We start from the raw sequence: 18,596 nt of genomic DNA, 5'->3' as shown, positions 1-18,596 counted from the left end.
TAAATAGAATATGCTAGAAAGCCAAGTATAAATTGAGAAAAACTAAACTAACAGTCCGTTATGAAATACTGAGGGCACAAATAACTAAATATAACAAAGCAGAACCCTTTGAGAGGCAAGCGTAAAATTATACATGATAATGCTGAAAATCCAAGAGCATTATTCTCACCTATTGATTGTTGTTTAAACCCAGCTAACTCAATGGAATGGCTCCTTAAAAACTACCAGTGAAACATGTAAGGCCTTTGCCATATTTTTAAACACAAAATAAATGAAATTATAAATAATAAGACCCCCTCCAAGTTAATCTTGTCACATTCCAATACGCTCTTTTAAGCAACTTACATTTTTTCTAAGAAACAGATCTACTTGAACTGCATAGAATAATTTCTCAGCTGAAACCCTTCACTTATGTTCTTGACCCAGTACCAACAGGCTTTTTCAAAGAAGTCTCCGATGTTCTTATTGACAGCGTCTTAGACATTATGAACTCATCATTACATATGGGGGTCTCCCCTGACTGTCTAAAGACTGCAGTTGTTAAACCCCTGCTCAAAAAACAATCTCGACTCCTCTGTCTTTGACAACTTTAGACCAATTTCTAATTTGCCTTTCTTAAGTAAAATTCTAGAAAAAACAGTTTTTAAGCAGTTACAGTTGTGCTTGAAAGTTTGTGAAACCTTTAGAATTTTCTATATTTCTGCATAAATAACCTAAACATCATCAGATTTTTCACTCAAGTCCTAAAAGTAGATAAAGAGAAACCAGTTAAACAAATGAGACAAAACTATTATACTTGGTCATTTATTTATTGAGGAAAATGATCGAATATTACATATTTGTGAAAAGTATGTGAACCTCTAGGATTAGCAGTTAGTTTGAAGGTGAAATTAGAGTCAAGTGTTTTCAATCAATGGCATGACAATCAGGTGTGAGTTGGCCCCGTGTGTTATTTAAAGAACAGGGATCTATCAAAGTCTGCTCTTCACAACATATGTTTGTGGAAGTGTATCATGGCATGAACAAAGGAGATTTCTGAGGACCTCAGAAAAAGAGTTGTTGATGCTCATCAGGCTGGAAAAGGTTACAAAACCATCTCTAAAGATTTGGACTCCATCAATCCACAGTCAGACAGATTGTGTTCAAATGGAGGAAATTCAAGACCATTGTTACTCTCCCCAGGAGTGGTCAACCACCAAAGGTCACTCCAAGAGCAAGACGTATAATAGTCGCCGAGGTCACAAAGGATCCCAGGGTAACTTCTAAGCAACTGAAGGCCTCTCTCACATTGGCTAATGTTCATGTTCATGAGTCCACCATCAGGAGAACACTGAACAACAATGGTGTGCATGGCAGGGTTGCAAGGAGAAAGCCACTGCTCTCCAAAAAAACATTGCTGCTTGTCTGCAGCTTGCTAAAGATCACATGGACAAAATAGAAGGCTATTGGAAGAATGTTTTGTGGACAGATGAGACCAAAATAGCACTTTTTGGTTTAAATGAAAAACGTTATGTTTGGAGAAAGGAAAACACTGCATTCCAGCATAAGAACCTTATCCTATCTGTGAAACATGGTGGTGGTATTATCATGGTTTGGGCCTGTTTTGCTGCATTTGGGACAGGGCGGCTTGCCTTCATTGATGGAACAATGAATTCTGAATTATATCAGAGAATTCTAATGGAAAATGTCAGGACAGCTGTCCATGAACTGAATCTCAAGAGAAGGTGGGTCATGCAGTAAGACAACAACCCTAAGCACACAAGTCATTCTACCAAAGAATGGTTAAAGAAAAATAAAGTTAATGTTTTGCAATGGCCAAGTCAAAGTCCTGACCTTAATCCAATCGAAATGTTGTGGAAGGACCTGAAGCGAGCAGTTAATGTGAGGAAACCCACCAACATCCCAGAATTGAAGATGTTCTTTACGGAGGAATGGGCTAAAATTCCTCCAAGCTGGTGTGCAGGAATGATCAAAAGTTACCGGAAACGTTTAGTTGCAGTTATTGCTGCAAAGGGGGGGTCAAACCAGATACTGAAAGCAAAGGTTCACATACTTTTGCCACTCACAAATATATAACATTCAACCATTTTCCTTAATAAATAAATGACCAAGTATAATATTTATGTCTCCTTTGTTTAATTGGTTTCTCTTTATCTACTTTTAGGATTTGAGCGAAAGTCTGATGATGTTTTAGGTCATATTTATGCAGACATATAGAAAATTCTAAAGGGTTCACAAACTTTCAAGCACAACTGTAAATGATTACTTGCACAAACATACTACTATTGATAAATATTGGTCTGGTTTTAGAACAAAATATAGTACAGAAACCACACTGATTAAAGTAGTAAATGATTTGCAGGTTAATGGGGAGAGAGGCAATATATCTGTTCTTGTTCTCTTAGACTTGAGTACAGCATTTGACACCATAGACCACAGTGTTCTTATAAATCGCCCTAGACAATGGGTGTGTCTCTCCAGTAGTGTCTGAAATAGGTTCAAGTCTTACTTAACAGGTAGAAAATTCTTTGTTAGTTGTGGGGATTGTACTTCAGAGATCCATGATATTGTATATGGTGTACCACAAGATCTGTTCTGGGTCTGTAGTTTTTTGCAATTTACATACTTCTATTAGGCCAGATTATGTCAAAACAAAAGTTGAACTAATACAACTATGTAGATAACACCTAGCTCTTGATAACGCTGATGCTCTTGGCTCTCTGATTTCAATGTCTTACTAGTATTTCCGAATGAATGAGTAGTAACGTTTTGAAACTAAACAAGGAAAAACAAAAATCATAGTAATTGGCAAAAACTGAAATGGGGAGGGTACTAGAAATAAGTTTGATCCTTTAGGTTTAGAAGTCAAGGCTCAGGTAAAGAATATACAGGTGCCGGTCATAAAATTAGAATATCATGACAAAGTTGATTTATTTCAGTAATTCCATTCAAAAAGTGAAACTTGGATATTAGATTCATTCATTACACACAGACTGATGTATTTCAAATGTTTATTTCTTTTAATTTTGTTGATTATAACTGATAACTAATGAAAGTCCCAAATTCAGTATCTCGGAAAATTAGAATATTGTGAGAAGGTTCAATATTGAAGACACCTGGTGCCACACTCTAATCAGCTAATTAACTCAAAACACCTGCAAAAGCCTTTAAATGGTCTCTCAGTCTAGTTCTGTAGGCTACACAATCATGGGGAAGACTGCTGACTTGACAGTTGTCCAAAAGACAACTATTGACACCTTGCACAAGGAGGGCAAGACACAAAAGGTCATTGCTAAAGAGGCTGGCTGTTCACAGAGCTCTGTGTCCAAGCACATTAATAGAGAGGTGAAGGGAAAGACAAGATGTGGTAGAAAAAAGTGTACAAGCAACAGGGATAACCGCACCCTGGAGAGGATTGTGAAACAAAACCCATTCAAAACTGTGGGGGAGATTCACAAAGAGTGGACTGCAGCTGGAGTCAGTGCTTCAAGAACCACCACGCACAGACGTTTGCAAGACATGGGTTTCAGCTGTCGCATTCCTTGTGTCAAGCCACTCTTCAACAAGAGACAGCGTCCGAAGCATCTCATCTGAGCTAAAGACAAAACTACTGCTGAGTGGTCCAAAGTTATGTTCTCTGATGAAAGTAAATTTTGCATTTCCTTTGGAAATCAAGGTCCCAGAGTCTGGAGGAAGAGAGGAGAGGCACAGAATTAACGTTGCTTGAGGTCCCGTGTAAAGTTTCCACAGTCAGTGATGGTTTGGGGTGCCAAGTCATTTGCTGGTGTTGGTCCATTGTGTTTTCTGAGGTCCAAGGTCAACACAGCCGTCTACCAGGAAGTTTTAGAGCACTTCATGCTTCCTGCTGCTGACGAACTTTATGGAGATGCTGATTTCATTTTCCAACAGGACCTGGCACCTGGACAAAGTGCCAAAACTACCAGTACCTGGTTTAAGGACCATGGTATCCCTGTTCTTGATTGACCAGCAAACTTGCCTGACCTTAGCCCCATAGAAAATCTATGGGGTATTGTGAAGAGGAAGATGCAATACGCCAGATCCAACAATTCAGAAGAGCTGAAGGCCACTATCAGAGCAACATGGGCTCTCATAACACCTGAGCAGTGCCACAGACTGATCGACTCCATGCCATGCCATATTGCTGCAGTAATCCAGGCCAAAGGAGCCCCAACTAAATATTGAGTGCTGTACATGCTCATACTTTTCATGTTCATACCTTTCAGTTGGCCAACATTTCTAAAACTCCTTTTTTTGCATTGGTCTTAATTGATATTCTAATTTTCCGAGATACTGAATTTGGGACTTTCATTAGTTGTCAGTTATAATCATCAAAATTAAAAGAAATAAACATTTGAAATACATCAGTCTGTGTGTAATGAATGAATCTAATATACATGTTTCACTTTTTGAATGGAATTACTGAAATAAATCAACTTTTTTATGATATTCTAATTTTATGACCGGCACCTGTAGATATAATCATGGACTCTGACCTAAACTTTAAATTGCACATTAACAACATTAAGACTGCATACTTTCAGTTAAAGGATATTGCAAAAGTTATATTATTGCAAGATGCTGAAAAATTAATTCACACTTCTGTTTTTAGTCAGCTAGATTATTGCAATGCATTCCTAACAACAACTACCTAAGAAGGGCATCAATTACTTGCAATTACAGCAGAATGCAGCAGCAAAAATCTTAACTAGAAAAAGAAAATATGAGTTCATTTCAACAGTTTTAGCCTCAATATATTGGTTACCTGTATCATTTAGAACTAACTTTAAAATACTGCAAATGGTGCATACAGTAAAGCTAAAAATAATCTTCCCACTTAATATATTTTCGAATTCCTGTCCTCCTACACTCCAAGTCATAATCTCAGATCTTCTAATGGTGGTCTGCTTATAATTTCAAAGCCAAGCTTAAAAGAAGTGACAAGGCGGCCTTTTGCTGTTATGCACCAAATATCTGGAATACTTTACTAATAGACATTTGCCAGGCTAATACTGTAGAACATCTGGCTCCCCACTCCTGATGCCAGGCTTCCCAATCCCCTCGGCCCACAGCCTCTGTTTCAGATTAGCATGATAAAAGAACTATGAAAAAGCACAATGAGAGAAGTCACAAAATCACCCGGAATGTTCAAGCAAATTATAGAAAAAAAAAACAGATATAAATCCATTAAGTAGTTCTCTTGTTCACTGGCTTAGCTGGAGGTAAGGTATGCTCCAAGGCTGGCACGTGAGTGAGGAGGGTCCACCTGGCTCCCCACTCATGACATCATGATTTCCCCTCCCCTCAGCCTCTGTCTCGGGATTAGCGCAAATAAATCACTCCTGTAAGCGACCTATGATACTAATTGCGATGACAGAAGTCACAAAATCAACTGGAATGTTCAAGCAAATTATAGAAAAAACCCGATCTAAATCCTTTACGTAGTTATCTCGTGAAAAGCGGACATACAGACAGACAGACAGGGCAGATGTTGGATTTTATATACATAGAGATATATGAGGGACATTCAAAAAGTTTCCACACTTTTATATTTTTGTTGGAAACGATGAAGGCAAAAACATTTATTTTCATATACTGTATATATTATATATTACTTTTTTGAACAGATTTTTCAAGTCCCGCTAGACTTTGGTCATAAGATTTTATCAAGTCACACCCTCCTCTCAACCATATTCAACCAAGCACACAGTACTCTCACCTCTAATTTGTGTGAATGCTTTTGTCGGACACAGTTCCTGTTCTCTCAGCTCTTATAAATTTTAACGTTTTCCTCACTTTAAGTTCCCAATTAAAGAAGACGTATTATGTCCAAATCTTATTGAAGAATTTCATCACGAAGGGTTATCAACAGAAAAAATGAGTACACGGGCAATTCTAGCACCAATGTCAAACAAATTAATAGCAAAAATGTCAATCAGTTTACAGGGCAAATTGGTTAAATGCGTATCAATATACTATGCTGAAACAGTTGGTGGTGATCGTGAAGAACATGAAAACATATCCTTAAGAATATCTACAATCGTTAACACCGTCTGGTTTTCTACCGCACAAATTACTGTAGAAAGAAGGGTGTATCCAAGAAATGTAATGTAGTAAATCTTCCGTGCATAACATTACACAACAAAGGAGATCTTGATATGCCATTCGTTTAAAATGTTAACATTTTCCTGTTAGAATAGCTTTTGCAAAGACAATTAACAAATCTCAGAGCCAAACATTCGCAAAAGTCATTTTATTTAATAGAGAGAAAGAAAGAAAATTAAATCATGGGCAGTTATACGTTGCGTTGTCATGATGAAAGTCCAAACACAGAATCAAAATTCAAAACGATATTGACGAAAATGTAATTCAAAACATTGTTTTACTGAAGTTGTGTAAGTTTAAAAAGTATTTGTGTGTTAATTTCAAAGCCAAACAGAACAAAATCGTATTACTCATAACTCTAACAAGACATGAAACATCATTTATTTTCAAATTATTACGTTTTACTATTTTTAAATATGGTTAATTACTTGCTGTAATGTAAAATAATTAGTTCTACTATGCATATGTAACAATACCCATAAAAATAAAAATCTGTTTAAATTGTATACCCGCATCCTCATACGTGAGTGGCAGAACCGCAAAGAGGCTAGTGCGTAGCGCAGGCCCGGGGGTTGGCGAGCGAAGTGAACAGGGGGCAAAGCTTACACTTACAAGTATATGTGTATGTGTGTGTGTGTGTGTGTATATGTATATATATATATATATATATATATATATATATATATATATATATATATATATATATATATATATATATATATATATATATATATATATATAGTATATACAGTCATATGATAAAGTTTGGGAACCCCTATTCAGCCTGCATAATAATTTACTCTACTTTCAACAAAAAAGATAACAGTGGTATGTCTTTCATTTCCTAGGAACATCTGAGTACTGAGGTGTTTTCCGAAACAAAGATTTTTAGTGAAGCAGTATTTAGTTGTATAAAATTATATCAAATGTGAAAAACTGGCTATGCAGAAATTTGGGTACCCTTGTAATTTTGCTGATCTGAATGCATGTAACTGCTCAATGCTGATTACTTGCAACACCAAATTGGTTGAATTAGCTCATTAAGCCTTGAACTTCATAGACAGGTGTGTCCAATCATGAGAGAAGATATTTAAGGTGGTCAATTGCAAGTTGTGCTTCCCTTTGACTCTCCTCTGAAGAGTGACAGCATGGGATCCTCAAAGCAACTCTCAAAAGATCTGAAAACAAAGATTGTTCAGTATCATGGTTTAGGGGAAGGCTACAAAAAGCTATCTCAGAGGTTTAAACTGTCAGTTTCAACTGTAAGGAATGTAATCAGGAAATGGAAGGCCATAGGCACAGTTGTTGTTAAACCCAGGTCTGGCAGGCCAAGAAAAATACAGGAGCGGCATATGCGCAGGATTGTGAGAATGGTTACAGACAACCCACAGATCACCTCCAAAGACCTGCAAGAACATCTTGCTGCAGATGGTGTGTCTGTACATCATTCTACAATTGAGCACAATTTGCACAAAGAACATCTGTATGGGAGGGTGATGAGAAAGAAGCCCTTTCTGCACTCACGCTACAAACAGAGTCGCGTGTTGTATGCAAATACTCATTTAGACAAGCCAGATTAAATTTGGAACAAAGTGCTTTGGACTTATGAGACAAAAATTGAGTTATTTGGTCATAATAAAAAGCGCTTTGCATGGTGGAGGAAGAACACTGCATTCCAAGAAAAACACCTGCTACCTACTGTCAAATTTGGTGGAGGTTCCATCATGCTGTGGGGCTGTGTGGCTAGTTCATGGACTGGGGCCCTTGTTAAAGTTGAGGGTCAGATGAATTCAACCTAATATCAACAAATTCTTCAGGATAATGTGCAAGCATCAGTCACACAGTTAAAGTTACGCAGGGGTTGGATATTCCAACAAGACAATGACCCAAAACACAGTTCGAAATCTACAAAGGCATGCATGCAGAGGGAGAAGTACAATGTTCTGGAATGACCATCACAGTCCCCTGACTTGAATATCATTGAAAATCTATGGGATGATTTGAAGCAGGCTGTCCATGCTCAGCCGTCATCAAATTTAACTGAACTGGAGAGATTTTGTATGGAAGAAATGTCAAAAATACCTTTATCCAGAATCCAGACACTCATCAAAGGCTATAGGAGGCGTCTAGAGACTGTTATATTTGCAAAAGGAAGCTCAACTAAGTATTGATGTAATATCTCTGTTGAGGTGCTCAAATTTATGCACCTGTCTAATTTTGTTATGATGCATATTGCATATTTTCTGTTAATCCAATAAACTTAATGTCACTGCTGAAATACTACTGTTTCCATAAGGCATGTCAAATATTAAAAGGAAGTTGCTGCATTAAAAGCTCAGCCAATGATAATTAAGGGGATAATTTAGGGTTCCCAAACTGTATATGTGTGTATGTATATATATATATATATATATATATATATATATATATATATATATATATATATATATTTTTTTTCATGGCATTCGTAGTCTGAATCACAATCTGATTGTATGGGTGGTTACCTGCCAGGTAACGTTTGTGGTTGGTCAGGAAGTACTCTTTGCATTATCTGACAGTAAAACTACTTCAACCATTCTATGATCTGCTTCTCGCAACTGAAAGAGGGCACCGTGGTGGATGTTAGCTGACTTGCTGACCATCCACAAGCGATACCTGGTAGGTAACCACCCATACAATCAGATTGTGATTCAGACTACGAATACCTTGAATGTAATTACTCCAATCTACATACAGTCAAATAAACAAACCTCTAGCGCTGACGTCCGAGGTTCGATTCCCGAGAGGGGGTGCAGTGAGTGTGTTCGCCTGAGGAGCCCAGAATTAGGGCGAAACACGTGTCGCGTACTCTTTGCATTATTTGACAGTAAAACTATTTCAAACATATATTATATATTTACTAGCAAAATACCCGCGCTTCACAGCGGCGAAGTACTGCCTTAAAATTTGTATTAAGAAGAAAATTAAACCTTTTTAAGCTGAGGGAAAATATACCAATAATTACTTGTTAAGGATCTCTTTGTATACCACATTGTCAGTATGGCCCTCCGGTTGTAATATGACCAAGCTGTGCGATGAGCTTACTCTTGAGCATGCAACGTACAGTTGGCCATGTGAACAGTAATCTTGTTTCAAATCTCACAGCTTGGATTGCTGCTGTCATAATCGGTTTGAGTTTCATGGTTTGTTTCAATTACATTAGTATTTGCAGGACTTGTTGTGTTGAAGTGACATTCGGCATCTGTCAAGCATTGTAAGCATACAACCGGTTTCATCGATAACTTCACATCCAGCTTTTGAGAGTTTAAAAATTCATAAACATCAAAGTGTCCACTACTCAAATCGTCACCTGTGAATCTAAGATGTTTAAGAGGCATTGGCAGTTGTCCAAAGGTGTAAAATATTTGGCCATTTCGGTACACTTGAAAGCGACAACCGAACAATTCAGCGGCAGCCATCAACTCACATGCAGAACCATAGGTGAAGGGCTTAAGCATTTCACTCTTATAGTGCTCCTGTGTAGTATAATTATCTCCTGTACCATCATCAGTCCACACCTTGAACCTGTCCCAGTCATTCAATACATAAGACAAAATGTTCAATATGTAACAATGGGAATGGAAAACTATGGGCATGGAAACTACTCGGTAAGTGACAGTTCTTTGATCGATGGTGATCACCTCGATAGACATGTTAATGGGATTACGGTTGGAACGATAAAGGAAATGGGTACCTGAACAATGTAAAGTAAGTCTAAAATACCTACACAATAACTATAATCGTAATAAACGAACAATAAAACACGGAGAAGCCGTGGAATAATAAAAAGGTTGCAGTTATCAGCAGGGAGACGTGAATCCCGTGGCGAAGCAAGGAAGGGAATGTAGAGACCGGAGCGACGGACTGCCTTATATAGGCAGGCAGCCAACAACGTGGGAGGCGTGAGGATGGGGGACCCAATGCCGCCTCACACGGTGACCGAGCTGCAGGCTATGGACGTATATATGTACGTAAGTAGGATTTAGTTAGCGTTGGGAACCTGCGTACCAAATTTCTTGAAGATGGGCCCATAAGTAACAAAGACCGTTGAAAAGTTCAATATGGCCGACAGTGGCATCATACCACTGAAATAAGTATGTACATCGGTTTTGGTTAGGGCAGGGAAACCACCTACCAAATTTTGTGAAGATGGGGCCATAAATAAGAAAGTTCAACATGGCGAATGTTGTCAACTGTTATGACCGTTACGTGTGGAATTTCAAAATGAAACCTGCTTAACTTTTGTAAGTAAGCTGTAAGGAATGAGCCTGCCAAATTTCAGCCTTCTACCAACACGGGAAGTTGGAGAATTAGTGACATTGGAAAGTTCAATATGGTGGCTGACAGTGGCATCATACCACCAAAATAAGTACGAACACTGGTTTCGGTTAGCGCAGGGAAGCCGCCTACCAAATTTCGTGAAAATGGGGTCAGCCTTCTACCTACACGGGAAGTTGGAGAATTAGTGTCGTTGGAAAGGTCAATATGGCGGCCTACAGTGGCGTCATACCATCGAAATAAGTACGCACATCAGTTTCGGTTAGCGCAGGGAAGCCACCTACCAAATTTCTTGAAGATGGAGCTATAAATAAGAAAATTCAACATGGCGGACTTTGTCAACCGTTATCGACCGTTACGTGTAGAATTTCAAAATGAAACATGCTTAACTTTTGTAAGTAAGCTGTAAGGAATAAGCCTGCCAAATTTCAGCCTTCTACTTACACGGGAAGTTGGAGAATTAGTGATGAGTGAGTTAGTGAGTGAGTGCTTTGCCTTTTATTATTATACAGTAGATAGATATATATATATCTATATATATATAAAGAAGTGGTGAGGCGGCCTTCTGCTGTTATGCACCTAAAGTGTGGAATAGCCTGCCAATAGGAATTCGCCAGGCTGATACAGTAGAGCAGTTTAAAACACTGCTGAAAACATATTACTTTAACATGGCCTTTTTATAACTTCATTTTAATCGTAATTTAACTTAATCCTGATACTCTATATGTTCAATCTCCTCAAAATAACTATTCATGGTGGCTCTAAAATTGGTACCTTATCATAACTTCACTTTAACTTAATCCTGATACTCTGTATGTTCAATTCACCGTAATAACTATTCATGGTGGCTCTCTAATTTGTACTGACCCCTACTCTCTCTTCTGTTTCTTTTTCCGGTTTCTTTGAGGTGGCGGCCTGCCACACCACCACCTACTCAAAGCATCATGATGCTCAAACAATGATGAACGGATTAAAAGGCAGAAGTCTACGTGACCATCATCATCGTCAAGCCCTTCCGTGAGAATCCTAAATCCAAAGAGGACTGTTTCATTTATATTAGGTAGAATGCCCAGAGGGGACTGGGCGGTCTCATGGTCTGGAATCCCTACAGATTTTATTTTTTCTCCAGCCGTCTGGAGTTTTTTTTGTTTTTTCTGTCCCCCCTGGCCATTGAACCTTACTCTTATTCGATGTTAATGTTGATTTATTTTGTTTTATAATTGTGTCTTTCATTTTTCTATTCTTTAATAAGTAAAGCACTTTGAGCTACTGTTTGTATGAAAATGTGCTATATAAATAAATGTTGTTGTTATATATATATATATATATATATATATATATATATATATATACACACACATATACATACATACATGCACACACACACTGGACTTGGAGTTAGAAATGATTTTACATGTTTGTGGTTGCAATGAATACGATTCAACCTTTTTCAGAATGGTGCCCCCATATGTGTGTCTGTGTGTATGTCTAGCCTGTCAGTTTAGACAGTATCTCAAATTTCAGTTTCGTGCTATTCACTGAGTACAGGCTTAGAACACTCTAGCACAGGGGTCGGCAACCTATGGCACGCGTGCCACACTTGGCACGCCAAGCAATTTCAAATGGCACGCAGACTCTTCACGTTTCCTGTATAAAGTTGATTATAAATCGATTAGCAGGGTTTCCTCGCTCATTTCGGCACTTGGGCGTAGCAGGGTACCAGCCACAGACTTATCCAGACTTGTTGTAACAGCAGTCTAAGTAGGTCAGGGGAACAGTCTATATGCGAAATCTCAGAAACTAACGACAGTAACGTCAACTAGCGAGATCAAAATTCTATTACATAAAAAATTGTGGTGCATTTGCTTTAAAACCTGTTGTGTGTATATCTGGATTTCGTTGTATACAAGCACAGATATAATTTTTCAGGTGATATTTTAACGATACCCACTATAGAACAACATTGGTTTTTGCATTTTATAAATGTTTTCTAATATGAACATTGGTTACGACTTTTCTACAAAGGCCGGATGCCGGTAGTTGAATAATATATATGGTTCATATTGATTAATCTAAATATATCCATTGTATAAAAAAACTGAGATGGTCATATTTTTATTAGTTCCTAGATCTACTTAGAAAAGACGTCAATATAATTAAGGCCCACGCTTCTAAACAAGCTGTGTACAGCGATCGGCATTGTAGTGTCATTATGACTAGTTAGCTGACAGTTTACTGACGGTTTTCCTCTCATATGCACGTATGTAGATCTATAATTCTGTGTTTACACAGACAAATTTATGTGTGTATTTATGTATTTAATATCTGAAAATCTGAATGACTCGGTAATTCAAATAAATATGCATGTGAACCGGATATGTTTGCTGAGTGTGCTCTTAAACAATTCATAAAAAAATTTTATATCTTTGTAAAGTTTTTTGTTGCTTATAAGTAGTGGTTTATATGTAAATATTGGCATTGATATTTGCTGATTTATTTATATTTCCAGAAGATCATTTTTGTTAAATAAGGCTGCAAAGAAAAGGAAACTTGATCATCGACCATTTCAAGAAAATTGGACAAAAGAATATGGATTTGTTGGACAAAAAGATTGTGCTGTGTGTACTTTCTGTTGTGAAAGTGTTGTGTGTCGCACATCTAGTGTACAAAGACACTTTCAAACAAAACACCAGTCTAAGTTTAAAACCTCAGCAGAGAAAAGTGAAGCTATCAAAAAAGCTATTTCTAGTATTTTGAGCAAAGCAGTTGGAATGAAGATTAAAGCTACTGAATGTAGTTATAAAATAGCTGAATGTATTGCTTTGAAAGGGAAACCGTTTACAGACGGAGAATACATCAAAGAAACTTTTTTAAGCAGTGCTGAAATTTTATTCGGTGATTTACCAAATAAGGAGATTATATTCACTCGTATTAGAGAAATACCAATTTCTGCAAGATCAGTTGAGAGGCATAACTGATTTAGCTGAAAATGTAACAACTAAACAAATATCTGGATTAAAACAATCTCAAGTATTTAGTGTTGCGCTTGACGAAAGCACTGATTTAAACGATTTGTCTCGCTTAGCCTTGGTTGCAAGATATCCTGAAAATAATCACATTTATGAAGAGTTGTGTTGCTTATTACCACTTCATGACACAACCAAAGCAGAAGACATTCTGACTGCATTTATTAGTTATTTTGCTAAACATAACATAGACTTAAACAAGTTATTCTGTGTGACAACCGATGGTGCTGCTGCAATGGTTGGCAAGAAGAAAGGATTTGTAAAACTTCTTGAAAATCATGTTGGCCGCAAACTTTTGAAATTTCATTGTATTATACACCAGGAGAGCCTATGTGCAAAGACCTCATCTCTGAATTTGGTCTCTGTGATGACAACTGTTGCTGAAATAGTCAACTTTATAATTTCTCATTCTTCACTGGTTCACAGGCAGTTCAAGTTTCTTTTACAAGAAATTGAGTGTGAATATGGAGATCTTCTGCTACACAGCAATGTTCGCTGGCTTAGTCGAGGCAAAGTTTTAAATAGATTTGTCAGTTGTCTTGGAGCTATTGAGGTGTTTCTTAATGAAAAAAAGAAGCATTTTCCTGAACTGAATGATGAAAACTGGGTGTTAAAGTTGATGTTTCTGACTGACATAAGCACACATTTAAATGAACTTAATCTGAAATTACAAGGACAGGGACAAACAGTACTTGATCTTTTCAGCTATTGGAAAGCATTTACAATGAAACTAGACATTTTTACCCATGATATCAACATCAAAGCATTCAAGTACTTTCCGAATGTGAAGAATCTCTCAAATCAATTTGAAGTAAATGTAGATGAGCTTCAAGAGTACATTGAAGCACTCAAAGCAGAATTTGATAAACGAAGTAAAGACTTCCACATTCATGGATCCTTATTTTCATATCTCATTAAGCCTGATATAATTGATTTGGAAACTACCCAGTTGGAACTATTTAGTTGGATGGATATTAATGAATTTAAAATGCAACAGATTGACTTCAGATCTTCAGAATTATGGACATCAAAATTTGTTGAACTATGGAAGTCTCTGGAAAATGAAAATCTAGAAAAGTCTGCAGCTATTCTCAGCTGTTGGACATCCCTTCCGAATTATTACATCTGTTTGAAGAAAATCGCTTTTGCTCTTCTTTCAGCTTTTGGATCAACCTATTCCAGTGAGCAAATTTTCTCTCACATGAAAGCAGTGCTAAATCCACAGTGTAGTCGCTTAACGCCTGAACATTCAGAAAATTGTGTCAAACTCAAAGTGACAAAGTATGTTGTCGATATTGAGCAACTGGCCAAGACCATGCAAGGGCAAGGCTCCCATTAATAATAAAAGTTTTTTTAAAAGTCTTTCAAGAAACTCTATTTCTTTTAATGTTGTTTACAACTTTATATATTATTGAATATCACTATATATTAATTAATCCATCCATCCATTTTCTAACCCGCTGAATCCGAACACAGGGTCACGGGGGTCCGCTGGAGCCAATCCCAGCCAACACAGGGCACAAGGCAGGAACCAATCCTGGGCAGGGTGCCAACCCACCGCAGTATATTAATTAATTAAAATATAAAAATAAAATATATGGTAAAATAAGAATATTGACCTCGACTTGTATAAAATGATATGTGATGTTGGCACTCTGAATAATTTGAAACCTTAAGTTGGCACACAGTTAGCAAAAGGTTGCCGACCCCTGATCTAGCAAGTTTACAGGTAACATACAAATAACAAACTTTACAGAGAGAGAGAGAGAGCATCTAGATCAATACTTGATATGTACTATATATATATATATATATATATATATATATATATATATATAGTAAAAGGCGCTATATAGCGCCCAACCCGGCACAGACTTATGCAGAGGCATGTGTAAAGCAAATAGGCTTTTATTTTTTCTCTTCAGCCATGGGGCACGTCTTCCCCGTGTCCCACAGGCCCAACACAGTCCCACAAGCACAAAACACAGACTTTAAACAACCCTTTCTGGCACCACCACTCCTCCTAGGCCACCTCGTCTACTTCCTCCCGATTCTGGCCCCTCAGTGGTGGAGGCTGGCTCGTTTTATACCCCACCCGGAAGTGTTCCAGGTGCTTGACCACCTGGTCCTAATTGCACCTCCAAGTGGGGCTAAAAATTCATCCAGCCAGGCTCTTGAGTCATGGCAGCGCCCCCTAGCGGCCACCCCCTCTCCCAACCAGGCTGTAGAGGACTCCATGTCCCATGGAGCCACGTGGGAGAGTGGGAAATGAACATTGGCCAGGGAGGCTGCCACCAAGCGTCCCCGGGGAGGTATTGAGCTGTCCATGATGTTATAAGTTATACAGTAAACCCTCATTTATAACGGTTAATCCGCTCCAGACAGATAAATGAATTTCCTCGAAGTGGTATTCTTTATTTATAAATCTAATATTTTCGCAGTTAGAGCATAGAAAACCTGTTTACGACCTTCTAAATAAAATTTTTAACATTATTAGAGCCCTCTAGACATGAAATAACACCCTTTAGTCAAAAGTTTAAACTGTGCTCCATGACAAGACAAAGATGACAGCTCTTTCTCACAATTAAAAGAATGCAAACATATCTTCCTCTTCAAAGGAGTGCCGTCAGGAGCAGAGAATGTCAGAGAGAGAGAGAGAAATGTAAACAATCAAAAATCAATAGGTCTGTTGGGCTTTTAAGTATACGAAGTACCTGCGATAAAGCGGCCGCAATGACGGGATCAATGTAAAGGTAGTCTTTTCAGCATTTTTTACAGGAGCGTCCGTATCTTGTAAGCAAACAGCCCCTCTGCTCACACCCCCTCTGTCAGGAGCAGAGAATGTCATAGAGAGTGAGAGAGACAGAGAAAAGCAAACAATCAAAAATCAATACGGGCTGTTAGAGTTAGAGCGGGAAGCATATCGTATATCATTGAGGAGTTTTATTTAATACATAATACGTGCTCTGATTGGGTAGCTTCTCAGCCATCTGCCAATAGCGTCCCTTGTATGAAATCAACTGGGCAAACAAACTGGGGAAGCAGGTACCATAAATTAAAAGACCCATTGTCTGCAGAAATCCGCAAACCAGCAAAAGATCCGTGATATATATTTAGATATGCTTACATTTAAAATCCGCAATGGAGTGAAGCCGCGAAAGTCGAAGCGCGATATAGCGAGGGATCACTGCACCATATATATATATATATATATATATATAAACATAAAACCACTATCTCTGCAAAGCAAAATTTAGTTGAATTATTTTTACCAAATAAATAGGGTTCCACTATTTCATTTCATAGTGATAATGACTAATGACAGCTTCCCAGTTTTGTTCCGATTGAAGGATTTGTTTTTGAGTTATTGCCATCCATCCATCCATTTTCCAACCCGCTGAATCCGAATAGGGTCACGGGGGTCTGCTGGAGACAATCCCAGCCAACACAGGGCACAAGGCAGGAACCAATTCCGGGCAGGGTGCCAACCCACCGCAAGACACACACAAACACACCAAGCACACACTAGGGCCAATTTAGAATCGCCAATCCACCTAACCTGCAAGTCTTTGGATTGTGGGAGGAAACCGGAGCGCCCAGAGGAAACCCACGCAGACACGGGGAGAACATGCAAACTCCATGCAGGGAGGACCCAGGAAGCGAACCCGGGTCTCCTAACTGCGAGGCAGCAGCGCTACCACTGCGCCACCGTGCCGCCCTTGAGTTATTGCATCCATAGAATTACAGGGTGGCCAATTCCTGTTAAGGGTATATATATTGAGACACTATAAATGAAGATTCAACTATTAGGTATCAATAATAGTCATCATCTAGATAAGAAATTTATGACATTTACATCCCTAATACAAAGCTGTATAAATGTAAAGAATAATTATTAAAACTTAACTAGAGCAGAATTACAGAGAGGAATAAATTACTTTAAACTTTCTACAGAAAGTGAAAGAACTGGATAAAGAAATAACACAATAGAAATAATTTGTCTCAGACTAGCTCACAATAACAAAAGAATATACATTTATCACATTTTATTTGTGCTGTTCATAACCACTGCCAGATAAAATTAATTTGTTGTTACAAATAAAAGGCAAATACAGAACACAACTAATTGGTAAGCATCATAGTATTTGGTAGTTTTTAAGACCCAACTATTGCAAGACTGGTAAGTACTGTAATTTAATGAAAGTGAATTGCAAAATAAGTGTAATTGGTTTTAAAGTATACACTAAGGCTTTCTATGACACTTTCTACTGCTCCTAAGAGCATTTCAGGAATCTTTAATATCTTGTAACACTATCAGTCAACCATTTTCTACATATCTAAATATACACCAAATGTCAATTCAAAGGCAAGTCTCACCTTGTTTAGCAGTTCTGACACACCACCTTCATTTAGTGGTGCAAGCTTAGGTCTGTTTGGTTCGTGATGTCCCTTGAGGAAAAAAAATGTCAGATATCAAAAATAAAATTACATTATGTGTGGGTATTTCTGTTTAAAGAGAGCAAACTGTACACTGATTCCAGAATTTGAGAAGTTAAAAACAAATATACACAAAAAAAAGATTCAGACATTTCTTCTTGTGAAAGTGTTTAATCATATTATAGATATAAAAACTTTTCATTTTATTCTTTTAACAGTAGGAAAAAATGTAAGAATTTTTATACTAATAAAACTCTAAAGACACAAGTTCTCTCCTGCCTAATACCTCACACAACAAAGAACTGCAGTCAATTTTCCTTTACAGCATTACATATAGCCACGCCTGTAATGTCAGCATTAAGAGCAAGATAGAAAACAGCATGACATTGCAAAGTCTAACACACTAACAATTTAGATTTTGATTTGAAATGTGGAAAACTACTGGAAAAATGTAACAACACATATTGGCCCTAGTTCACATGAGCGTGTGCATATGTTCATCCTATGATGGCCTGGTGCCCTGTTCAGGTGTTGGTCTTGCCTTGCGCCTGATAATTTCTGGAATAGGCTAGCTGCCCCATGATCCTGCCTGGATAAGCAAGTTTGGGTGAGTGGGTGTATATACCACGTACATTACTCTATACTAATAAAACTGCAATAATAATAAAGAACATACCTCAGAGATTTTCACTA

General features: G+C 37.7%; 1 protein-coding gene across 2 annotated transcripts in view; it reads right to left on the bottom strand.

Annotated features, from left to right (window-relative positions):
• lztfl1 (leucine zipper transcription factor-like 1) overlaps positions 1-18,596 on the bottom strand; it is an 80,172-nt gene that overhangs the window by 30,413 nt on the left and 31,163 nt on the right. For both annotated transcript variants that reach the window (XM_039753469.1, XM_039753468.1), the window contains exon 5: positions 17,844-17,915. In XM_039753469.1, the coding sequence (XP_039609403.1) occupies positions 17,844-17,915 (72 nt within the window). The remainder of the gene's footprint in view (positions 1-17,843; positions 17,916-18,596) is intronic.

The sequence above is a fragment of the Polypterus senegalus genome, chromosome 5, assembly GCF_016835505.1.
Source record: "Polypterus senegalus isolate Bchr_013 chromosome 5, ASM1683550v1, whole genome shotgun sequence".
NCBI classification, from domain to species: domain Eukaryota; kingdom Metazoa; phylum Chordata; class Cladistia; order Polypteriformes; family Polypteridae; genus Polypterus; species Polypterus senegalus.
Note: the sequence above shows the minus strand (reverse complement) of the source record. Positions and strands in the feature narration are given on the sequence as shown.